General features: G+C 42.0%; 2 protein-coding genes across 5 annotated transcripts in view; one reads left to right on the forward strand and one right to left on the reverse strand.

Annotated features, from left to right (window-relative positions):
* The first annotated feature begins 326 nt into the window (after nt 1-326).
* srpx (sushi-repeat containing protein X-linked) lies at nt 327-14528 on the forward strand. 2 transcript variants are annotated; one of them, XM_034561660.1, is made up of 10 exons: nt 327-627; nt 6187-6243; nt 7692-7880; nt 8497-8673; nt 9432-9558; nt 9701-9822; nt 10313-10492; nt 11506-11639; nt 12534-12655; nt 13240-14528. In XM_034561660.1, the coding sequence occupies exons 1-10, from the start codon at nt 567-569 to the stop codon at nt 13421-13423; spliced, it is 1353 nt and encodes a 450-aa protein (XP_034417551.1). In that variant the 5' UTR covers nt 327-566; the 3' UTR covers nt 13424-14528. The 2 variants fall into 2 exon arrangements, with proteins under 2 accessions (XP_034417551.1, XP_034417552.1); XM_034561661.1 differs by lacking the exon at nt 6187-6243 and having other exon boundaries at nt 553-627; nt 13240-14522.
* A 953-nt stretch (nt 14529-15481) lies between these two features.
* Nucleotides 15482-26495, reverse strand: part of sytl5 (synaptotagmin-like 5) — a 31992-nt gene continuing 20978 nt past the window's right edge. For all 3 annotated transcript variants that reach the window (XM_034562418.1, XM_034562416.1, XM_034562417.1), the window contains 9 exons: nt 25749-25846; nt 25006-25104; nt 21307-21485; nt 21056-21158; nt 20804-20965; nt 20609-20717; nt 19181-19319; nt 18482-18690; nt 15482-17845 (listed from right to left, as the gene is read on the reverse strand). In XM_034562418.1, coding sequence (XP_034418309.1) covers nt 17703-17845; nt 18482-18690; nt 19181-19319; nt 20609-20717; nt 20804-20965; nt 21056-21158; nt 21307-21485; nt 25006-25104; nt 25749-25846 — 1241 coding nt within the window. In that variant the 3' untranslated portion in view covers nt 15482-17702. The remainder of the gene's footprint in view (nt 17846-18481; nt 18691-19180; nt 19320-20608; nt 20718-20803; nt 20966-21055; nt 21159-21306; nt 21486-25005; nt 25105-25748; nt 25847-26495) is intronic.

Here is a 26495-nt window from a genome sequence, read left to right on the forward strand (position 1 = left end):
TTCTTTGTAGGCTATACTTCTACTCCACTGATTTATTTAGGATGTTTTAGTCCACTGCATTTATCTGACACTTATAGTAACAAGTTACTTTTTATATTAAAAATAAGACATTTTGATATGCTTATTTATGATGCAGTGAGCCTACTAATCTACCCAGTCTTATACAAAATATATATACTTAAGTAGCATCTTTATTTCAGGACTTCAAGAGTAATTTTAGATAAACAGTATTTCTACTTTAACTTAAATAAAGGATTTGAATACTTTGTCCACCACATAAGTACCTCAAATGTGTAACTGATTGAGTATACATTGCCCACTGAAGCACACACACGAGGAACTTTTCCGAGGAGAACTGTGTGCACGTGCATAGATCATAGTGTCCATATGTCACAGTTTACCTACAGGGGCTGTCTGACCCGCCTCATGCCGGGGACCGGGCCCGGCTGTGTTTGGAGAATCCTCCCTTGTTTGTGGATCTGGAGCAAGAGGCGGGCCTTTGGACAGCAGGAATGCGCTGGAGCTTTTTTCCTGCGAGCTCATGTTGAAGAGTCCCCCGTCTCGACATGGACATGTGGCCGCTGGTGCTCCTGCTCGTCCCGCTCTGCTTCTGCTCCGCGTACGAAGGTAAGACCCCCGTTGTCCCCCCCCCCATCCCCCATCCCGGGACATTATGATCCATGCCCGGGGGACCAGGCGGAGGAGAGAATCCACCCGTTTTAGATTGTCTGTTGAGAGAGAATGGGATGCTGAACTTACATACAAACTCTTTGTATTGGGTGAATATTTCCCCAAAAAAATGGGGGGGGGGGGGGGGGGGGGGGGGTTACATCCATTGAGGCTTCTTAACCCACCGCTGGTTGGTGAACCGCGGTGGGGGGCGCGCGGCTGGGGGAGTGCAGTGCGCGTCTGGGGGACGTTCCTCCGCACAGAGCTGCAGTCTGTGGGCCGAATGAAAGCCCTGCGACTGTATTGGAGGTGCAGTGTGGGTTACATTTTTAGCCCTCCTTTTCTTTTTTTTTTAATGATTCACAAAGAACGAGCCATTCACCAACTCTTTGGCAAAGGACCGTCACACCTTAAAACGCATTACCGGGTTTTTAGTCCAACAATTCATCAGGTTATGTTGGTAATCGGTTAATCGACTGAGTCATTGTTGTTCTCTCGCAAAAAATCCAAAATTGTATCCACATTTCCTGTCCTTCTATCATTGCACATATTTGGGGTTTGGACTGTTGGGTGGGTGAACCAAGACATGTGATGACGTTACTTAAGACTCTAGGACATTTTGTGATGGACATTTTCTCACCTTTTATTGACAAAATGAGTCATTGATTATTGTTCGTTTGAGACACATGACTGTTGCAGCCTCACACTTGAGGGAAAAGCATCCAACACAAGAACTCATATATGCAGCGAGATGCAGGGAGACAAGGGCATGGGCCCTATCCTGCATCGAGGGGCTGAAATGACTTCAAAGCTCAAGTCTGAATGGACTATTGTGTGTGTGTGTGTGTGTGTGTGTGTGTGTGTGTGTGTGTAGGTAGTCACAGTGGCAACGTGCCTGTAAATGGTTTGAGAGTGGCTGCCTTATGATCATACAGGCTGAAACATGAACACAAGCTCCAGAGCAAGCACATTTTACACTGACAGACTAAAAACCGCCTGTCGAGCTGACAGAGACTCCGGTCTGTACTTGTGTGTGTGTGTGTGTGTGTTTATGAGGAGTTTATTTTACAGGGGTGTGTTTGCGTTTGTTCTGGTGTTCAATAAACCAGCTGAGGTGTTGAGTGTGCGATGTGCATGAATCAAAACAGTCTGGCAGTGCGCCAGAAGGACTCCTTTTTGCACCTTTTGGGCTCTTGTATTAAACAGTGGAAATCTTTAAGCTTGCGTTCTACATCGCTTCCTACCATTAAAAAAAAAAAAAAAAAAACCCTCTTAAGAAGAATAGTCATAAAAGCCTGACCACATTTTCCATGACGGTCCTTGTGCTGATGTGAGTCTGGGGAAGATTCATCCTCCACACTCTGGGAGTAATCTGGGGCAATGCCAGAAAGCACCGTCACTGGAGAACACAGTCACTCTAATAAGTGTGACGTTGTATCTTTACCAGAAATAAAGACCATTACTTATCTACGCATCCATCATCACAGGCGACATTAGTCTTCCTTTGAAGTCGTGTTTGCAAGTACGTCTGGACAATGTGTCGGCCCAATGTTAAACTCTTTTAGCTCTGGGAACTGCAGAGTCAGCGAACCCTGTTACACACAGTCCCTTGATCCATTGTTAATGCAAATATATTGATGAGAGCAGCTTCCGGAGCAGCAGACAGATGCATGCTATATTAATTGATCTCCGCGCTATGATGAGTTTATAATTGTGAATCGGAATACTGAACACTTTCTAAATAAATCCCAATTAACTCTGCTGCTAACCCCTATTATATATTGCTGTGTCTCTCAGGCAATGTAGCGCCTAGTCCTACGCAAGCATAGTTACGGAGCCTCATGCTCATGCATAACAAGTATGCAAACCACATGTAGAAATAAACAGTGTTGAAATGAAACATCAGCTGTGATTTAAACACAGTGCAGATCGGTGGGCCATTACTGTGGCTACTTAGCAACTGCTGTATACCTCACTGCAAAGCGTGAATGGAGATGGCAGCGGCCATTTGTTCCTCAGGGTCAGAAACTGCTGATGTGTGTAAGCAACCAGCAGCTGAGGTGATGGGAATCCAGTTTGAATGGGACAGAGAGGAATGACGTAATCGATATGTAACCGTATAGCCTGTCGAATTGAGCGATAAAGAATCCCATTCTGTCTCTTTGCTCTCTCCAGCTCTGTCAGCCTGTAGTTACTTCAACGCTTACAGGGAATTCCACATAATGACGGTTTGTATTACAGAGCCGCGGAAAACTAATTGGGCTATCGGGCTCTGTAATTTAAAGTCAGGACGACGAGCTTCTACGCTTCCTGCGCAATTAAACATTTTGACGTCTTTCTCGACTTTCATTCGAAGTAGACGAACAGGAATGTGATGCCCGCTGCTGATTCCCAACCTCATCATGAGATCACGTTTTATTTTCTTGGATTTTCTTGATTGAATCTGGAGTGCTTTGTATCAAAGACTAACCAGGCTCAGGAAATTCAATTCGAAGGCAGGCATGCAGTGCAGCTTCCGGGCCCAACCTGCGCCGACCTATTCGCAAGAAAAGGTAACGGCAGCAACCGTTGAGATATGCGGACGCAGACGTTAAGAATGTGTCGAGGAAAAAGTGCTTAGAGCCACCTACATCTACATGTGTCTCTTTCTCTCCACCCTTTTCACAGAGATGGCTTCACATGAAACAGAAAGCACATTTTCTGCTTCATACTGGGAAACGTTGCTCCGAGGGTCCTCTTAAGTCCCTTGTTGTCTTGGTTACTTTGGAGAAGGCGGCTAACAATACACAATATACACATATGCGAGGGCTAAGGTCTATCTTGCATGTTATTGTGTTATTGTTTACATATTTCTTGTTCAGTAGATGAGACAACTGAATATTTCTACAGACAATTATTTTTGGGAAACCTAACAATAAATGTTGACCAAAGAAATAATTACAAACATTTTCTCAAAATCATTGACAGGTCAAAGGCAACTGTACTATTTCTGTTCTATTTGATATCCACTGGAGGCCCAATCGTTTTATTATAAGATATTTATAATGGAGTTTAGGGCTTTTTCTTTCCCTGCAAGAGAGATATTTAATCAATACTGTTAAGATTTATTCATCTTAAGTGCTCCTGCTTTTTGTTTTTTTCTGCATCCAAGTCAGATTTGGCTGAACTGAACTGAAATGACACAACAGGACAGACTACCAGCTCTGTATGGAAATAAATGTGAATAATATACTGGATCAAAATGTCTAATTGTTCTCTCACTCCATAAATGTGTCTACTGTCATGTGGGTTGCATGTATCTCAGTTTTAGTCATTATAGATTTGTGTTATTTCACTTGTTTAGTGTTTGTTGTGGATATGGATATGAATGGATGAGGTTATGCAGTCTAGTTAAGTCACATTGTTATTACACGGCGGTTAAACACTACATGACTGTGACAGTTATGTTTGTATATAAACTATATAAATACAAGAAAACTGGAGCTGACAGGTGGCATAAGCATTTAAAAGCCAAACACACACAAGTGAAAGAAACAATGGTGTAACACTGGTTATGTGAGGTGCTGCTCATATAGACAACTGCAGTATATTTGACTTGTTGTACCCGGAGAAGGTGACAACAGTATGAAGTATGAACCTGCTGTTACGGTTTCTTGCTGGTTGGCGTGTGCAGAACTTTTCTGGCAATAACCTCAGTGTGAGTGAGTTATTGTTATATATTCGTTAAAATGACAACTGTGGCGTTATTAGCTGTAACCGCAGTGTGGAGGGGTTGTCATCATCGAGCTAGCGGGGCGCCACATACACATTTCTCCACGATATCTTCACATTGCAGATATTTGTTTGCTGCTAAAAATGTGCACATATTTGAAGAACTGGTCGCAACTGTGGCCACAGTGATAAATAAACTGCGTTTCTCGGGCCTGCTTCACAATAAAAGCCTGTTAGATACATGCTTTCAATGTGAAGCAGCACTAGAAAATATTAGCTTAGCATTAGCAGTTACTTTACACAGCTGCAACACGGTGTTAGGAGAGTGAACAGTAAACAGTGAGGATGATATCATCATGCAAGCATCGTTTCCTGTGAATCCCTCATGCAAGTGAAGGCAACTTAAATCCAGTGGACTCAATACATGAAATAGTTATTGCAGGAAGAAACCAACAAAACTAGTATCAACAGTTTCATGAAAATCTTAAGGACTATAACTTAGTTTCATAAGGTGATTTATGTCTGGAAAAAAAAGAGAGTAAGTAAATCATTGTTTGTGAACACACATCCCAGCCAATCACAGACAAGTGGCTCCTATTTGATGTGGTGTAACTTATTGTGTCTTGTTGGCATGGAATGGCTGCAAGATGTCTGCATCATTGTTATGGCGCCCAAACAAATGTTCACTTTGGAAGAGACACACACACACACGCCCACCCACACACACACACACACACACACACACACACACACACACACACACACACACACACACACACACACACACACACACACTTGTAATTAGTTTCCCATACCTTTCTCTGCCTCCCTTCCTGACTCAGTATTTGGGGTTTGCTTTGTAAAATCTATGCTCTGTGACCTGACTACTAAAACTTAAAAACCTGTGTAAGTGTGTGTGTGTGTGTGTTTGTATTATACGACTTGTGGGATTTGGGTTCCCGACAGCTCTTATTAAAGTGACAGAAAAGCCATGATGAGGAATGGAGGGAACGGGAAGTGAGATGTGCTCTTAGTATCAGGTTCAATGAGGTCCAACATGCGGCTGGCATACGAAGCTGAAGGAGGCTTGAACACTCCTCTCTCGAAGATCCTGAACAGAGGACACATTCACACTGGCGTTCATAACATCCCGGGGCCGAGGTTGAACTACCCTTCCCCCTACTTTAACCCCTGCCTCGCCCATTTCCTCTTTCCTCTCAATTTTTACTGCTTCCTGAACGCGTCCTCTTCCCTCAAATAATCCTGCTTGCTCATCACAATTGCCCTCACATTTGCCTTTTAGGTCTATCAATCAAGTGTGTCCTCCACCAAGCTCTGCAGCCACCAGCTGAAAAATAGTCCACTTCTCCTTGAATGCATGCTATGTTATGGTCGCAATGTCCTTTCTCTGTCTGAGTGATCTGCTCACTGTGGAAGTTTACTTGAAATGGTAAGTGTGATCTATGGGAGCTGTTTTGGAACAAATAGTTTCAAAAATTGTTTCACTGGATTGAGAAGAATGAATATGTGTGTTAAACAGATTCATTTTCCAAACCAGCTGGAAAAAGAGAGGATCTTTTGTGAACCATTCCTTGTGCATGTGGATTGTTTGTCTAAAAGATCCCCCCTAGAGTCTGGTTCAGATGAGAAGTTAAGCAATATTTGTAAGCCTGTTCTCGTGCTGTTTACAATGAAAAAAAGTTAAAGAGGTCAGCCCAGGACAACGCTTTCAAACATTGCTTCACATCTTGGATGCAGCTCTTGTCGATGTATTAGTTGCTTTTTCTTCTTTTCTTCCATCCCCAGGGTCAGGCCAGTACCCAAATGGAGACGATGAGGACCGGTATTCTCGTAGATATAAAGGTGACTACATACGGCCAACGCACATTCATAAGAATAACGTCACAGTGAAAGGGCAGTTAGCGTCATTATGTAATATCTAGATACTGGCGGGGTTTAGCGCCAGAGGGATTGAGATAAAATCCTTCAGATTTGATTGGCAGAGCGAATACAGCACACTGTGAAGCTGGAGGACTGTTAGCCGGCATCCTCACCGGCGTTGAACGATCGGAGGCAGGAGGGCAAAGGACGAATAAATAAAGTAAAAGCGAAACCATAAACATAAAGTTTTTGCCGCCTGAGGCCAGAACACACACCTCTGACCTATGAGACCGCTCTGCTAGCTACAAGCCCCGAGCTAACAGTGTGTAGGTAGTCGCACCAAAATCACATTTGATTGAATCACTAATAATATTAATTTGACTGTGTTTTTAAAGAGACAGTATTTAATGTAATGCCTTTAATTTAGACATAATTCCAGCCTTTTTTTGGGCACTGACTCAGTTGCGTCAAAGTAGCTTCCAGCTTGAGATTCGGGGGTCAGCGAGACACGGAACATTATCGCCGAGGCCAAACCAAACTGTGTAAAAACTCGAATGTAGTATTATTCTCTCTTACTCAAGGGTTGTGGAAACTTTGCCAACACAAACACACACAGAGAGAGAGAGAGAGAGAGAGAGAGAGGCAGCCAGGGAGGCTCGCTGTGTAATGAATACTCATTTTTATTCCAACTGGAAATGAGCCTAAACTGGTGTGTTTTCTCTCCCAAGTGTGTGCAATACATGTGTGTTGATGTGAGGGCTCGTCTTTAGCCAAAAGGAAATACATTTCAGATTTTGATTTCCCTTCATTGAAATAAGAACATTGTGGCCTCTCATACTTGTTATATAACAAGTTTTTTACATAAACGTTGTAGAGATGGGCAGAAGTGTTGAAGGCAAATGCGATTTTTCTCAGAAGTATTAAAGGACTTGTTTACCATACAGACACCACGTTTGTATCGACCTCCGAATTGAACTATTCCAATTAGGACGTTATTGTTTTGGAGTAAAACTGATTTTGACAGACTAAATCCAGGGATTGCACAACACACAGCTGACATCAGCAGTGTGATAAGTATCAAAAAAGAGCCACTCTTTCGCACACTAACTTTTAAAGTGGTTTCTTCGCATCATCACATGTCTTTCCCTCAAGTGAGACTATCGTCTCTGCCTCCCGAGACACTGTTGGATTATGGGAAGTTGCAGATAAGGTAAAAAGAAATCCTCCGTATCAGTCTGAACTCAAAACGATGGGAGGGTTTCCACATTTTCACTCTTATAAAGGAAGTCTTTCTTGGCTTTTATAGTCTTCAGGTAAGTGCTTATAAACCTCACTCCAATGTCTCACCATAAAATAACTATAACTATATATATAATTGCCTCGTGGCTGTGAAGGAAAGGTCACTGCATTGTCTTCCCTACGTTTTTTAGGGACCCCGTGGTGCGCGCCCATTAAGGTGAAACATGGGGACGTGAGCTGCCGCACACCCGGAGGAGAGCACTACAGGAACGTGATGGGGACTCGCTGCAAAATCCGCTGCAAGCAGGGATACGAGTCCCAGAGCTCCGAGGTGGTGTGCATGGCCAGCAAGCACTGGTCCTCTAACTACGCCTGCCGGGGTAAAAAAACCGGACATCTACACATATATACTCTAATGCACGTGTACCTGGCGTGGCATACTAGGTTTTTGGGATTCCTGATAGTAATTCTTTATTTTATTTAGCAAGTTCGTTCTTGTCCATGGAAATAGCATTCCGCTTGCTATCTTTTTTTTCTTCAGCGTTGAACCACACCTCTTCCTCAAAGGAGGGGGGGTGTTTCTTTCTGTGCTAAATTAAAACCGCCTGATGTTCAGGATTTTCTTTTAAATGATTAATGTTGAAATATCAAATTTGTAAATGACTACATGGATTGATCTCGTCTACCCAGGGTGTGGAAGTCTCTTTGAAAACAGTATTTACACCACACTAAATCACTCCGTGGTAAATGTACTGCGATACATAAAAGAAAATAGTTTGTACAATGTCAGAAAGCAATATGAGCGGCCACACTGGGGACAAAAAGGTGGATGGATGGTGCACTCAATCTGACACTCACTTTGTTTAAAGCCTCCTGACCCCTTCAGTTCATCTGTTGCATCACCCTCGATGTATTGCATTTACCTGGACCAAATTGCATTGAGCAAGTCATCCTTGACTCAAAGCCCTTTTAGAACTGAGCTCTTCCTCTTGACAGAGATCCGCTGCCCCAAGCTGAACATGCCGGCTAACGGCGGCTACAAGTGTTCGGACGGCTCCTACTTCAACTCTCGCTGTGAGTTCTTCTGCTCGCCCGGATTCAGTCTGAAGGGACAGAAGACGGCGACGTGCCAGTACAGCAAAGCCTGGAGTGCCGGAGTCCCCACTTGTGTCGGTAAGACTATGTGTGTGTGTGTGTGTGTGTGTGTGTGTCGGGATTTTCTGCATTATTTCATTTTCCATAGAGGACTGGAGACTGCTGAGCCACAACAACTCATGTAACAGGTAATTATGTGCTTAAGGCATATACTGAGAGCTGCAGTCTACAGTGTATTCCTCATAATATATACGGTTGTAGGGTTGATGTTTGGGGGGAAAAAACAAGCTTTGAGATATGGTTTGTCTCTCATCACCAGAAAATGCTTTTACTGATGCAGTCTGAGCCTGAAAATGACTTTTTCTCGGAAGGCTGAGCTTTAAGGTCTGAACTTATTCTAGGTGATTGTAGAACTGGCTGAATGGTCTTGAGACCTTGGTGACGCACCGCAGCCATCACAACGTTACCGATGCTGTTTGTGAAGCGCCATCAAAGTCTCTTCAAAGACACGATTCACTTGCTTTGACTCTTGACCCCTTCTGATACTTCAAAACTGTTGAAGCGGCCTCACAGTGTCTCCGATCATGAGACCTTTAGTGCTCGCGGAGAATGTAAAGTACAGTTGTTTTGTTGGAATATGGCGGTACAGGAATGCAACGTGTTGGGAGCTGCTATTTTTGGTTTTAGCAGCAAGGTGGTCATTTTCTTTTTTAATATTAACCATTTGTTAAAGTCTCTTCCAGCTCTGGCCAATTGAGTTTACATTTCTTTACATTCGTACTAGTTCTTAAATGTGTTATTTTGTTCTCTATCTATCTCTCTCTTTTTCTGTGTAGATATGGATCCTCCGAAAATCAAGTGTCCTAATCTGAAGGATAAGTGGGCGGAACCAGGAAAACTAACAGCGAGGGTGACCTGGGACACATCAGAGGGTGTCGACACTGCGGATGGCATTCTCACAGAGTCAGTCTCACGTCCAACACCCTTTTTAAGCTTTTTTTTTGCTTTAATGCACCCCGTCTGTTGTATTCTTTTTTTGGTTATTATCCCCCTCTGAACAGGGAGATCACAGTGAAAGATTAAAAACAGAGTCTCTCTTTTGCAGCGTTATCCTGAAAGGGAAACCTTCAAAATCAGACTTCCCAGAGGGGCTCCATAAGATGTCCTACACTGTGTTGGACCGTGCGGGGAACAAAGGATCCTGTCGCTTCTCTCTCAGAGTGCGAGGTGAGCGGATAAAAGCCATTTTGATCATTTTGTGGAGGAGTTTTTTTTTCGGCAACGCTGTATTTTACGGGGTTATTTCCAGGAAAGGGAAAGATAGAGGCTGTAACGCTTCTAATTATATCAAATGTACTTCTGGTGTAAGCTACATGTCTTCTTCTCAGTGCACAGCACTCTTTGAAAAAAAAGAAGTAATAATTGTTTTCAGGCAATAGTGCAGTTCAACACAAAGGAGTTTTTCTCTCCTGGAAATTCCTATAATTTCCACGATAAATAAAAAACAATTACTTTTTGTCTTTTCAATTCAACTCACTTCTTTTGGTGCCCGAACTGATATCTGTTTCAGCGTGGCTGAAAACCAATTAAATTCTTCAAACCAAAATCCCTCAATTTCGTGAACTATGTAGACATGTACACACACAGAAGTCTTTTTTTAAAATTTACTTCAATGCCACCTCGCCGCCTGTCATTTAGTGCCTCTCTTTGTGTGCAGTGCGTCGCTGCAGCGCCCTGTTCCCCCCCGACAACGGTTACATGAAGTGTGACAGTGACGGAGACAACTACGGCGCCACTTGTGAGTTCATCTGCACCGGCGGCTACGAGCTCCGGGGCAGCGCTGCCAGAGTGTGTCAGTACGGACTCACCTGGTCTGGCTTAGACACCACCTGTGCAGGTAACACACACACACACACACACACACACACACACACACACACACACACACACACACACACACCGAAATCTAAGTGCAACAATCTTATATCTTTTATTTACTTATTATTTATTCCTTTTGAATTACTCGTGGCAGTTTGCAAAAATGAAGAAAAAACAAGGATTTGTAATGTTGCAATAAGATTCAACGTTAACATTATTTCTTTATTTTTCACGTTGTTTTATGGACCTGAGACATTTCTTACGTCCTTTTTGGTTCTAGTTTCTAGTCTTAATTTCCATGCATTCGTACATTTTATTTCAAGCTGCTTACCTCATTCCCTTGAAGGAGCTGCATCCTTGCTTTGAACAAATTAAAACGTTATAATACGCATTAATGCCTACAGTCTTAAGGGATTACTCCCAGTACTGCAGCATCGGGATTCATTTGGAAAGACACAAAACAATATTTATCAGAATTTATTTTTAGGGTTCTGTTTGAGATTAAAACATATCTGTTAACAATGTTCCATTTTTATTTTATTTTCTTTAGCATCACTAACAGGACATTGTCCATGCTTGTGTTGCCAGATTGGGCTACTTATTCCTATTTCAATTATTATTACCATTGAATGTAAACATTTTTTTATTATTTAATCGTTTTAGGACGAGTATTCACCCACAGAACAAAGATAATCAAAACACATCCTACATTTTAATGATTGAGCTACATGGTGTGAGTTATGTTTAATTTGTGCTGTCTAGTGTTCCTCGTGAGAGGAGAAAAGAGCCCACCTGCATCATCCGTCTATTAAAAATGATTAATTCTGGACGCCTATCTATTGAATTTCTGTTTCTGTGAGTAAAAAGTAGCATTTGGGAGGGACTGTGTTACAGGTTTACTCTCCATCTGCTCGACAGACCGAAAGCATCCGATTACGTAGCATCTCGCTGTGTTGAATCACATCTCGTATTCTTGTGCCCGTGCGTCACATCTTGTCTCATCACTTAATGGTACATTTAATGTCATCGCAGCCATGAACATTAACGTGGGAGTGCGTACAGCTGCTGCACTGCTGGACCAGTTTTATGAGAAACGACGGCTCCTCATCATCTCGGCTCCAACCGCTGCCAATCATAATTACCGCTTCCAGATGACGAACTTACAGGTGAGGCACAACACGCAGCGACAACACGGGGCTGTATGTGGCGTGACCGAGTAAGGAAGTCGACGACCGCAGTTGTTTGTGCGTCTATTGCTGCTCACGAAGAGGACTGCAGTGTGGTCGTGTGTTTGATTTGCTCTCTCGCTTTGCTGCGCAAGTGGGACAAAGCAGAGAGACAAATGGATAGGAAGCGAGGATGGTGTGTGTGTGTGTGTGTGTGTGTGTGTGTGGCGATGATTAAATGATACTGGCACCGGCTTTGATAAGGTTTATTCTGGGGGCTGGATGTTTCCGCGGCTCGCCAGAAAGCGTTAGATCTGTCTTCAGACGCCTGACCTTTCAAAGTGACGAGTTATCAGCTGAAAGACAAGACCGTGTTACATGTTCATGACCAACCCGAGTCATCAGCCCTGGAAACTGTCTGGTTGTGAGTTGTTTGTGCCATTCAGAGCAGAGTTAATTAACTGATTCCTAGATAAGTCAATCAAAAAGTGACTTTTCCTAATCATTTGTATTAGTTCAATTACCTTTTTAGAAGTTCTTAACATTGTATGTACTCCTTTTATCTTATTATACAATCCAGAATCTGTCAATATGCAAATATTATTCCTTTCCAAACGTTGAACTGCTGTTGAAACTCCCTCTCTTCAGCAGATGAAAGGGAAAACAGCATTCTAGGTATAAACTCTGCACATGCATTTTTATATACAGTAAAGGCCGAACAATAAGTACAATTCTTTCGTTGCAGCCCGGGTGTTATGTCTATGATAACATCCGTTCGACAGAGTTATACATCCTCTGTGTTCATATCCTTCTTTTGCCTGCATAGAAATCAATAACAAAGCTATAAAAAAAATGCAAAACGTGTCGGTTTCTCTCTGCATTTCTTCCTCTCAGCACGCTCAGTGTGGACTGGACCTGAGGCACGTCACAGTAATTGAGCTGGTGGGGACTTACCCAGCACAGATTGGCCGAATTCGACACAGGCTGCTCACTCCACTACTGTCCCTGAAGCTCAGGTACGCACACACACACACACACACACACACACACGCACACACATTATCAGCTAAATGTACTTAAGCAGCATACAAAGTACTTACTGTGCAGTAAGTCAGTGTTTTGCATATGAAATGTTTTGGGCTTAATATTTTTTCTACATCATTGTGTACGTTGCATTTTAATGCAGTAGATTTTAAAGGTTGAGCTAATGTTCAACTCATTTATATGCGGATGGGCAGTTTAATTTGGCAGCAATGCTCTAAGAGGTTTTCGGCATTGAGACGATGCATTTTGCAGCTAATCCAAGATGCTTTATAAAATAGTTTAGTCAGCTCAAGAAGTAGGACAGTTTTCTCAACACATAAAGGAACTCTTCATCCTTTATCAGTTTATCACAAACATTCAACATCAACACATCTGGAGATACGTGGTTTTAACTGGACAGTAAATGCTGAGCGTTAAGCTGTCAGACAAATGTAGAGGAGTAAATAGTACATTGTTAAATACCAGTACACAATATGAACTTAAGTGCAGTACTTGAGTAAATGTACTTGGTTACTTTCAACCACTGCTGCTCACTGAGCTGATGTGCATTTCCTAGGTTACAGCTTCAGATTCCTCAAAGGTCTTTCCAAATGGTGCTGGTAGACAAGCAGGGCATGGACAACCAACGCTACCCGTTCCCGATTACAGCGGCTGAATTATTCACCACCATCGACACCTTCCCCCTCCGCAAGGATGAGATGGTGCTCCAACAGGAAGCCGGCCAGACCTGCCAATCATAAAACACGCACTGTCAGCCATCTTTGATCCTTCTCCTCCTCAGTCACAGCAGACAGATCTCCTTTTTGTATCCTCTCACGTCCCACACGCCTACCTGAACTCATCCAGTCCTGTTTCCAGAAGGTGTGAGTGTGTGTGTGTGTGTGTGTGTGTGTGTGTGTGTGTGTGTGTGTGTCTGTGAGTGTGTCTGTGAGTGTGTGTGTGTGTGTGTGTGTGTTGATCTGTTGACGCCTGAAAGAGGTCACCAAAGGGAATGGGTCACACAGTATATTACAATCATATTGATTCCTGTGTCCTCTGTAACTGCATCTGTTGTTTTATTATTAATAATATTTTCAAAGCAGAATATGTTTTACTATATTGTACAAAAAGTATTTTTACTTCATGAACTGGCGTGTCCACTCTTCGACCTGGCTAATATTTATATCTCACATCTTGTCATAATGATGTCCACTCTTTGGAATAATGTGTGGGTTTTATGTATACAGGACAGTGATGCTCTGATTAAATATGTCTATCATTGAGGGCGTGATCTTCAGAGTGTCGATGCGAGTGCAAGAGACATGTATGGTCCTCTGAGGACAAGTCAAAAAGAAAAGAAAGAGAAATTGAAGAAGGGTGAACGGAAATTTAGGTGTTTGCAATCTGCATTCTCACTGCCAGATACGGCTAAATCCTACACACCCCTCCTTTAAATCGTGCTCTCGTCCAAACAACCATTGGAATCATGCGTCATTGTTGGTCTTTAAAGCAATCGTTTAACGTGTTTGGAAATACCAAAAGTTAGATTCAGAAGATCAATACCATTCTCAAGTCTGAGAGGTAAATATAAGGCTATAGCCAGCAGCTAGCTTAGCATAAGGCTGGCCTGGCTCTGTACAAAGGTAACAAAATCAGTCCACAAGCTGGTTGTTTCTGTTATTTCTTTCCAGACTTTCCTTCTTTTCCACTCGTACTTGTACGTTATTGATGCAGATTCAGCCCCAGGATAAACGAGTCAACATCTAATTACATCTGACCATTGACTTTGTTTCCATTGATGCCATGTGTCTCTGTCTGAATACACACAAACTAAAATTGAAGTCTAATAAACGTGTTTTTACGTTAAACAACTAGCAGAAAGTTACTGCTTCTGGCCAAGAAATAGATTGTCATAACCCCAATAAAACCATAATGTGTCGCTTTCAGAGTACAGTTTTTATAGATGAAACAGCTTAGATATAACTAATTAGTGAGAATTAGAAACGTGGCTTTGTTACCTTTTGCAACATGAACTGAGCTAATTGGCTGGCAGCCGTAGTTGGTATCTCATGAGATAGAGAAACCAACTTGTTTCACCTTCAGATATTTTCTCTTGCAACTCCAAAAAGATAATGGGGGGGCTTAACATTTCGGGATGTTCTCAATAAGCACGGCTGCTCTTCAGGGAAAAAAAAAGCCTTGACATCTTAAAACGTGTGAAGGAGCAAATTTAAGGCATTTGTATGTAGCAGGATGTAATTTTGCATTTTTTAACTAACAAATATTGGTTTGATTCAATGTCTAGCTCGTTAAAACAATAAAAAAAACACAACATTGCTTTGACCTTGGCAGGTCTTCAGTAAAGGTACAAACCAGGAACATCTGACCCTGACCTTGTTATGCATTCATTTACAGGTTCCTCCTGATTGGATACGTGGAACAATAGATGATAAGATGATTAGAAGATAAGTGTCATTCAGAAAGCACTTGTCTAAACCCCCAACACCAAAACATTTCCAGAAAAAAACAATCAATAACAAATTAAAAGCAAACAGTTATTCATTTCCAATTTCCTCGTTCAGGCCTGAGTATAGTGTTGCTTCCTTTTTGGAAGAATTTAATAAACATCCTACTTTTTTTATTGGATTTTGCAGAGTCTCCCACAGCAACAACTACATTTAAACTTTTCGGACTCAGGATAAAAAAATACTTGAAAAGAAGGATTTTAAACTGTTCTGGTTGTACACAAAGACAACACTTATTAACTCATCCAAATAGTTTAATATAGTATATATTCTCAAACAGAAAATGCAAAACAGTCTATGGAAAGATGGGTTTATTTCAAAATAACAGATATGCAACACCATTTGAATACAGTGAGTTTGATGCTCGGAAACCGGACACGACAGAGATACGACATGCTGTAAATAAAGAGTTTTCTTCAGTAATCGGGTATTGCGCGAGCCTCTCATCTAAAGTATGTTGTACAGTAAACACCATGTATTATTACTATAATTGTGCAGTGTGAAACTCTTGTGCCCGGGGAGTTCAGAGCAGAGGACAAGCGCGACAAAAAATCGGCATTCCACAATGAGAAATGGTTGTTCAGGGTTTTTAACTTTTGATTTGGTTATTGGGAAATGTGTGAATTTTCGCAGGAGGGTGGACGACAGAGCCCCCCGAGCCACGGGGTCAAGGTGACTGCCGCTGCCTCATTATTAGGCTCCCCCGGAGATGAAGGCAGCTGGCCTCAGTGCTGACTCACTCCGTAACACACAGCCTCTGTCTCAGGGTTCCTGCTCTTCCTCTTCCGAGTGTAAAATGATCTATTTATCAGTGCTTCACATAACTTTTTGTTCTTCTACCTCTGTTTTCTCTAACACCATGCAGTTTCTATTATCCCACTGATACAGTGTTATGATAATTTACATTGAAGTTAATTATTGTGTAATCCTTCCATAATTCTTTTTTTTTCTGACAACCAGAGGTGGAAAGTAAGCACTCTTGTTCCCGCAAGGACACTTTTGCCAGTATTTTTTGCTTTTTTAAATAGCTGGTTGTCATTTATCAAGCCACACGCCTAAAGAGTCTACCGCTACGACCATGCTAGCAGCTCTCTGAGGCTGTGCGTAAGCCCATTGGGGCGTTGAGCTAACTGCTAACATCGGCATGCTAACATGCTGACAAAAACAATGCTAGTGATGTTTAGCAGGTATAATGTTTACTATGTTAACCAACTTAGTTTAGCTTGTTAGCCTGCTAGTATTAGCACTAAACACAAACATTGTCATTAGTTTTGACCTGATAAAAATGCAAAAGAGACATTAGAGTTATTAGCCTGCAATTCACTTTGTACAAAATGTCATGACAATTTATGAAATTTTACTCAAAAACACAAATAACGACCTCATGGTGGCGCTAAACTCATGTTCACTAAAATCATTAACATTCATTGACTGGGAATGGGAACCATACATATCTGTACAAAATGTAATGACAATCCCTCAAATTGTTCCATTCAATCTGGCCAAAGTGGCAGACATTACCATTACAAATGCTCAACATTTGATGGTTCCAGCTCCTCAAATGTCCATAATTTCTCCATAATTTCATTGTAAATTTAGTGTCTTTGGGTTGGAAACTGTCACAAAAGCATATTTTCATGGCCACTTTTCACACATTCCCTGGAATTTCTTTTTAATGAATAATTGAGGGTTGAAATCCACAAATCATACAAAAAGTTATCCACAAAAGTTGCTGCAGTCCTTCTTTTTGACTATATTCTAAAATCTGTATTCATACTTTCGCCTCACATACAAGATCAGAGCAGCCTGTCGGAGGGTAATCCATAAGCTCAAAAGAACACTTATAAATAAAAAAGTCACTTCTTTGGAGAGGGGCAGTGAAGATTAACAGAGACTGAGAAGTTTGAAAAAGTGCCACTAATGTAATTTTAACTAAGTGGAATTTTCCTCCGTAATAATTAAGTCTTCTACTTGAGGAAGACAGTCGTACAAGAACTAGTCACTTTCTACCTCTGTTTTTAAGGGAATGACTCTCAGCATCGCCATGTGCTTCAGACCAGGATGCAGCTCGGTTGCTCATAAAGGGAATGTCTAAGTCTACATTATTGATCAGTGTCAGCGTCTGGTTCATGGAGCTCAGGGACGAGAAAGGACACATCAGGGGTCACACCGTGTGCTTATTTGGCTAGGTAAGTTACAGACAACACAAGGTTTTCATATACAGTGGTAAACAGCAGTGTTTGGTCAAAGACTGCATGCTTTGGAGGGCGGTGAGGGTGGAAGGGGGGGCACATGTGGATGAGTGTGTAAGGCATGACTGGCTGAACAGGGCATCTCAGGGGGAAAGAAGTAGGGAGAAGGATGGTTCTCTATTCTCTAATGAGCGTTTGAGTCCTGGACACTTTTTTTCTCAACCCTTCCCCTTCTCCAGCTCTCTCCTCCTGCCTTCACATCACATCTTACTCTCACTTTGATTCTTCTTTTATCCTCTCGATTGTCTGTAAGTCAATCCAGTTCATGTGCTGCACTTGCGCATGCTAGATCGTAGCATCAGCGTACACTCATGGGGGACTTCTGGGTTTTCAATCATGCGTTGCCACAGCCGCTGTTCCTCCCCGTATGAGTCCATCCAGTCTACCTCATTACCATAACTTGTACCTGGTGGGAAAGAGAGACGAAGGCATAAACATTTATTTTACTTTGTTTCAACTACCGGCGAGACCTGAGGAAATGAACGCTCGCTCAAAACTTTGGAATATAAGATGATGTGATATCTGTAGTTAACTTTTATAACGATACGTGAACGAATGAAGTTTTCATGTCGTGACATGCAACAACAAAACGACCGGCGTGGATCCAGAATATGTGGTTCCTTTCAAAGCATGCAAATTGAAGAACCGTTCCAATTTGTCATCATTGAGAAGCCAGATTATTTCAGGGTTTATCATCAAAGTGTGTAAAGTACAAAATAAAACGGGCCTCACTTTCCATTTCTCCCAAATCACACAGCTCACAGTTAGTTTCTCAATCTGCAAAGATCAATAGCAAGAGGTACAATACCAGCTCTCGAGTGAGACTTCCCTTCTGCCTCAGGCAGTTCCTTACAATATGTTTTACCACCTTTTTTCTTTAAAAAGCTGATTATTATGGAGTAACCATTACAGCAGAGATTATTCATGCAGATAAGCATCCGCTTCCTCAAAGTTTGAGTAAAGTTCTGGAGCCACATGGAAAACTGTGCAAAGTTTCAAAGGACTTATGAGCTTATAATGTCCCGTGCCGTCAGCCACCCACCTGAGCCGGCTCCGAGCCGGACTCCTCCCAGGAAGACGTTGCTGGCCAGGGCTTCTTTGTCCCACACGGTGAGCTCCAGGCAGACGTTGTTGAGGTCGCCCGGCTGCAGGCCGCAGTAGGTGAAGGTGTGGTTCCACTGCGGGTTCACGGTGCGTCGCTCCACCACCGTCTTGTGCTTGGTTGACTTGTTGCTGTCAGGTAGGAGATATCTGGGGAAAAAGGAATACAACTTCATTTTATAATACTCAGGAGGCAGGTGCACTGCTCCCCCAGAATCTGCACCTCGCCCCCCCCCCCCTTCCAGAGTCAGAAAGCGACAGGTTGTTGGCTTGTTAGTTACTGAAGAGGTCTACTGGGAACATTTCTTGTTTTAACGTCAAATGATTGACGACAAAGACTAAAACAAAAAACACAAAGAAACTCAAAACAGCCACAAAGTCTTTCAGTCTTTGGTTCTTGCTCTTGTAGGGTTGGGGCCCATTGTGTCATTATCTTTCCATGGTCTGGTAAGATATTTGAAGTTACAAACGTAAACTATTTATTCACTTTTTTGGCGTATAAAATATTATTGCCAAGAATCGTGGCTTTGAAAGTGAGTCGATTTTTGTAATTTTACAAATGTGCCACCTTTCTTTTAACTGTTTACCAGTCTAAAAAAGGTCTAAAAAAGGTTCCAACCCCCTGAAAAGAACTTCTCACCCTTTCACAAAAGGGTCCGAAGTGCCTCCAGACTTGACAGCAGTTAGATTTTTGGCTCCTTTGACCAGCAGCTCAACCATGCCCCCTTTAGGGAGAGTGAAGCTGCTCGCCTTCTTGCTTTTCAGGAAGCTTTTTTTCCCTGAGGAAGGAGGGGAAGCAGACACACAGAAAGAACAAACAATCTTAATTTCAAAGGTTTCGGTTTACTTACGTCACCCTTGAGAAACGAAACAAGTTTCTGTTAAAGCGTTTTAAATTCTGAGGGAAATGAGTGCCCCACAGACATACACGTGCACCTTGTATGCACGTGGGCAAAGCACACTCTCAGGACACGAATACTTATCTAATAATGACGTTTAACACACGTATGTTACGTATATTTAGATTTCAACAAACCCATAGACTCATCATCAAAGACAAAAGCAGAATCAAAAAACAAACCAGCCTTAACTGTATGTTATGTGTTATAAAAACGAGAAATACCTATCTGACTAAATAATGTACTAATGCTCTATAAATAAATTACAAGCCAAAAGTAAAAAAAAAAAAATTGTATCTTGAGTTTGCAAAAAATCCCACTGGCTGGTGTTTGTTTTTGGTAATAATGCAGTTATACTTCATCATCTCAAATAGAGGTCAACAGACTGGGAATCGCTGCTAGAGAAAATAAGTAGTACACAAGTAAACATAAACATAAGTAGTATTATTTTGGATTTCCTAACTGGCAGGCGTCAGTGAACAGAGGTAAGGATTCTATTATTTTTACATCTCTGCCTCTAGCAGGTGCATGCTGCACTAATTAGAGACAGGGAATACAATTATCAGAGATACAATAAATTATTACATTACATTTTTACAGTTTGGATGGGTGAAGAAAGTGCTTAATTTGAGATAGAGCTCTAAGTTGGAAAATATATCTATATATAACCCTGTTACCAAGCAGCATTTCCAATGGCGGATCACTCATTATTACCAACTCATGCTGTGCCGCCAAAAGATTGGTCAAACCCACAAAAACTTCCAAATATACCAAATACTGCTTTTAATGTGTGATTGTTTGTTTTTGTTTTTGTTTTCTTATCAGGGTCCGAGCAACTCAGAAAGTTCCTATTTATTTGTTTTATTTGTTTTACCTGTATTTTAGCTATTCTTATTTATTTATTTTTAGCTTTTAGGATGTTTTAATTATGTGAAGTGTCTTTGAGTATTATGAAAAGCGCTATATAAATTAAATGCATTATTATTATTATTATTATTATTATTAATAAATATGTCAATGAGTTTTGAGGAAAAAAAGATCAAAATCTGTCCCTCTGTTAAGGCAATCTTTCGAGCAGTTCATTATAATTCTTTTAAAAAAACACAATTTGAGTTAAAACATGATTTATAATACAATATATATACTGATCACAGCAATAATAAAAGCACCTTGTACTTGGTCCAGCGGCAACGTGAGGTTTTTCTCTGCAGGAATGTACTTCAACACGACCGTCAGTTCTCCTTTATAATGCATGGAGGAGTCGATATTGCTGTCCGCCTACACAAACAGAGTTCACATCATCAACAACACATCATCAACCCTCTCAACTACATGTGTGACAACGCTCTGATTCTGGCTCCCACCTTGGGCAGCAGAGAGTACCAGTCCTCTATTTGGGAATCAAACTCCCAGGAGTCAAAGGTCAGCTCCACCTCTCCCAGGAAGCTGTTGTGTCCGAACCGGTCGTGGTGCCACACCGAGACCTGCAGGGTCCGAGTCTCCAGCTGAGAGTGGCTGATCACGTACTGCACAACACAGCAAAAAAAAATTAAAAATTAATTAACGGACATAAAAGCTTCGAATTCTTGCAATTTGAAGTTTTTCAGCCAACTGACCCTGAGACTCTCGTTGAAAACCGGGTTAATGGTGTTGGCCTTGATGCTCGTCTTCCTCTTGCTCTGTCGTGACATATCTGGCAGCAGGTACGTCTTCACATATCTGCCGTGGAAAAAAGACACGGCGACTCAACAACGTGAATTACTTGTACTACGCTACGCCAAACACATCCTGGGCCAGTAAACAAAACTATTTCCAAAAAAGCGAGTAAACCCTCCGAGAACACTGATGGTGTCTTTTGCGCTCTCACGTGTCCGTGCGTTGCCTCCTCTCGTCTCCCGTCGCCAGGTTGTGACACTCTTTCACCAGCACGTTGAGAGCACCGGTTTTGTAGCTGTAGCTGATGTTCAGCAGGATCTCGCCGCTCACCCGGGCGTTGCCATAGTCACCGGTCTCACTGTACATGCTCATCATGCTGTTTATACTGCTCTGTTCGGCATAAAGACAAGAGATAAGAGAGGGGGTGAAGGTCAAGGGCAGATGAACACGACACGTGAGGTATGAAGCATGAAAGAGTAACGTGGAAAAAGATAAAGAAAACAACAACATCTAAAGTATTACAGAGAGCTGATGAAACAAGGTAGAAACAAAATGACATTTTACATTGCTTCAACTTTCTCTCTTTTCTCTGAGACAGTGACTCCTTATCGATCAATTTCCTTTATTAACCTTTTTGATTGTTTGAAAAACTGTGACAAACACCTGCCACAGTTTTCTAAAAGTTTAAGACAATGTCTTTAAAATTGCTTATTTATCAGTGGCAGCTGCCAGCCATGTGGTTTTATTATTACTGGGTCCATCCAGACAGTTAACCTCAAATCAAACTGTCCGACAGTGACTTTCATAGACGGCCAAATTGGAGATATTGAAGAGCACATTTTGCCTCCTCGTGTTGTGTACCTGCACAACCTATTTCACGAACAAAAGACTCCAATCATTACAAACCCAGCATGTTTTATTTTGTCCGGCACGACATGACTGCTGTAGCTTTGGAGAGGATTTAAATGTTATAATCCACTGATAATAATATTCCTCTCTGGAGAGCGCTGGGGAAAGAGAGCCAGAATTGAGTCGCACTGTGATCCTTCTACTGGGACGTCTACCCCACTTATATCAGTGTGATTAATGACCAATGGTTTAATGCAGGCAGTGTGTAGACTCAATGGAAATACATGCAGCTAAATGAGGATGAGTGCAAGGCAAACTCTACATTATAATCGGGAAAAAAAACTCAGCAAGCAATTAAGCAATTAATGAAAGCCAAATATTTGTGCTCTGATGCGTTTTAGCGTTTTATATATTTAGTTGTGAGTATAATGAATGCACAGACGTGGAAAGGGAAGACTTACAGTCTCAGCATCCGAGTCGGGGATATTGAGATACCCCCACCTTCTCTCTGAGCCCGGAGTGGAAGACTAGCAGCAGATTAATGTATAATATAGAGAGGAAGGAAGGAAGGAAGGAAGGAAGGAAGGAAGGAAGGAAGGAAGGAAGGAAGGAAGGAAGGAAGGAAGGAAGGAAGGAAGGAAGGAAGGAAGGAGGAAGGATGGAAGGAAGAAAAAAGTGGAGAAGGAGATAGGTCTGAGATCTTTGATGTGTTGGTGATAGAGCAGACCCCGAGCACAAACCCCCTCCCGCCCCTGAGAAGGAGATACAGAAACCCTGTCTCCAGGAGCACAGCCAGAAACCACATTACACGTGGTTACCATGGTGATTGTCAGATGAAACCACAGAGATTACAACTCATCTGGAACCACTGGACACATACACACATACACATACACTCATACACTTACACATACACATTCACACACACACACACACACACACACACACACACACACACACACACAAACACAAACACACAGTACATACACACACACACACACACACAGACACACACAAACACACACATACACAAACACACACACACATACACACACACACACACAGTACATACACACACACACACACACAAACACGCGCACACACACAAACACACACACCTACACAAACACACACATACACAGTACATACATACACACACACACACACAAACACACACAGACACACACAAACACACACATACACAGTACATACATGCACACACACACACACACACACACACAAACAACAGAATGAAGAAGATGTTTTTTTCCTTCATGATGTTTCATATGTGTATATCAAATATTTATATATATATTACATATTTTATAGTTTTATAATGAACTCTAGTCACAGTGCCCAAGTGTTGACAGACACTGATAGATCTCAACAACTGTTTGATGCAGACATTGATGGTCTTCAGAGGATGAACATACACTTTTGGATGGATTTAATTGGTCCACTACTTGTTTTATGAACAAAGAACGAATAACATTCCCATCAGTCTTAGCTGTTATACTGATAGATGTTTCTATTATTCCCATTCCATCATCCGAAACCGCTTATCCCATTCAGGGTTGTGGGCGCTGGAGCCGATCCCAGCCGACACTGGGCGAAGGTCGGGTACCCTGAACAGGTTGCCAGTTGATCTCAGAGCACACATGGAGACAGAAAACCAGTCACGCTCACATTTACAGGCAGTTTAGAGTCTAGAGACCTAGGGAGGAAGCCGGAGAACCCAGAGGGAACCCACGCTGACACAGGGAGAACGTGCATACTCCACACAAAAGGACCGCCCGTGGTTTGGGGATAGAACCTTAGCCCCTCTTCCTGTGAGGTGACAGTGCTAGCCACTACACCACCGTGCAGCATGTTTCTATTATTTACTATTATTATTTTGTCCACCCCATTTATATAAATGAGAGTAGTCTAAATAATAGAAATACCTGTCTGTGTAATGGAATACAACTCCATAAACTACATCCCCCATAACGACCAGACAGCTCATATAACAAAAACATTCAACATTATGGTCTTTGCGAAGGTTAGGATTAATTACTGACAGTTTTAGCTAAGTGTACCTAATAAACCGGCAACTATGGTGAATGTGTATTGCTAAATCAATTATTCAGTGAAACTGAATTGACATAACAACAATAAAGGTTTCTCTAAAGCGTGAACAACACAATCGGTGGTATAAATTGCATTCTTAAATAATTGGTGGTAATACTCAGTGGTAGTTTCATTATCTATATCCAAAGCCCTCCATGAGGTGAATAATGTAACAGTGGGCTGAGTATTATAGAGCTCGATTCAACTATCTGCATAATGTGCCCCATCACCTCCTTCCTCTTCCATTCATCCCGAAAACAGAAGCTCAGTGACGGCTCTTAGTCGTTTACGAGATGAAATGATAAATGTCAGACAGGCAGGACGTCTGTCTCGCTTGTTTTCCTGTGAAGGTCTCAAATTAAGCACAACCACACACGCACACACACACACACACACACACACACTGAACAAGGACAATGGCATGAGTCAGGAAATAAACCAATTATTTAGGCTATTTGAACAACTGGATTTTCCGCCAGACTTGGTTGTTTATATCCCAAATGACCAAGTCAACATGATATGCAACAGCACTGACACACAGAGACACATTTCTAAAAACCTGGGCACATAAAAACTATCAGCATAGATACCACTAGGGTGTAGATGAGGTAATATCTGGATAATATAAATAAAAACTACATACACTACATTAAAGTACCTTAAAATGTTTGGATTCTCACACACGCAACAGTAAATCCCTCAAATTATCATACTGCAAATGAGTTTACATAAATGCGTCAGGCTTTGTAGTGTGCATTTTTTGTTGTGAAACAAGCTGCTCCAAAGGCTCACGCTGTGTTTACAGAGTAAACAACAGTGCGTCGACGCCTGACTCACTCGTCAGGTGATAGTGAGTGTATGAGCGCAACGTTTGCACTGTATGTGAACACACACCCCTTCCCAGAATCTGCTTTTTGATACATGTTTGCACCGGGTTGTTCACGGGTCTTACATTTGACAGCGCGTTGCTGAAGCGGCGGCTCTCGGGCTTCCCGCTGTGGGCCGACATCAGGGCATCGATGTCTTCTTCCGCATCGTCGTCAGAAAACTCCTGTGGATGACAGCATTCAGATGTAATCAAAAAAAAAGAAGAAGGAGATGCCATCTGGGAAGCTGGCCAAAGCGTCTTTTGTACAAAGCACAGTTTTCCACACAGCGGCTCTGTGTGGGTGGGTGGATGCAGCCAGCTTTTCATGAATTCGACAACACAAGTCGGGACAGAGCGTGGCAATTTGTTTACTTTGCTTTTCACGCGCGAGAATCACAATGAATGAATGGATGAGTAAAAAGAAAAAAAAGGTGTGTGTGTGTGTGTGTGTGTGTGTGTGCCTGCACCGTGAATGCAAATGACCATTCGGTATAAACGAGACAAAGCAGCCCTATACTGACCATCAGATCCTCCACCTGCTTTCAGCCTACAGCCGTTTAGATGCTCCTCATGCTCTTTGAAGTGGGCCAAATTAACATTCATCATCCGATGCCTCACGTCGAGTTCAAATCAGCTCAGATGTTGAGCTTTAATATGGACGCGCAGTATAGTAGATGTACGTATTAAAAGGCTACTGAAAAAAAAACAATGGGATTGTGGTCCTGCGGTGAATTTTGTTTCAGAAACCGAAATCAGTGTGCAGAGATACAGCTGAAGCTGAAGAAGGAAAGGGCTGAAGAAGGCTGAAGAGGCTGAAGAAGGCTTACGTCGTTGAGCCCGGGGACCGAACGGCTCCTGAGACTGAAGGCGTCGTCGCTGGGTTCAGAACCAGGAGCTGACAGGTCCATCTCCGAGCGGCTGTGATCTGGTGCAGTGAGGCAGGAGAGGGAGGCAGGGCGGTGAGAAAAAAACAAAACAAAATGGTTAGAAGGGAGCGAGGGGCCGGAAGGCAAATACAGGCACAACACGAGCAGCCAGTAAAAGAGACGGTAAGACACTGATGATTGTCTCCAGGTTCTGTGAACATCGTGATGGTGTGCACATTTTAATCTCCACATAACAGTGATAATATAGATATATATAGTACCTCATGTAGTTAACTCAGTGCTTTACATTGAGATAAAACAAAGCAATTACAAAGTAAGCTGATTATGTCACGAATAATACACTTTGCAGAGCACTATATCTCTGCTCTGAATGTTGTAAATGGCACCTTGAAGGAAATCTTAGCTCTTAGCTCGACATGCTAACAATTGCAGGTTTATGTCGGATATTATCAAAAATATATCCTCAAAGTGAAATTACAATGACACGACAAAATGGTTAATCATACTGTTTAATACTGAGTATATTATCTGACACTTCTGTGTAAGTGAGGATCCTGCTCTTCTCCAGCTAACGGCGCTAATGGAGCCATTAAAAAAAAAAAAACTGACGCAGCTGTTATTAGTGGAGATAAAGGATCTGAAACTGAGAGAAACGACAACAGAGTTCAACTGACGGGGGTGTGAGTT

Source organism: Cyclopterus lumpus, chromosome 21 (genome assembly GCF_009769545.1).
Source record: "Cyclopterus lumpus isolate fCycLum1 chromosome 21, fCycLum1.pri, whole genome shotgun sequence".
Taxonomy (NCBI): Eukaryota; Metazoa; Chordata; class Actinopteri; order Perciformes; family Cyclopteridae; genus Cyclopterus; species Cyclopterus lumpus.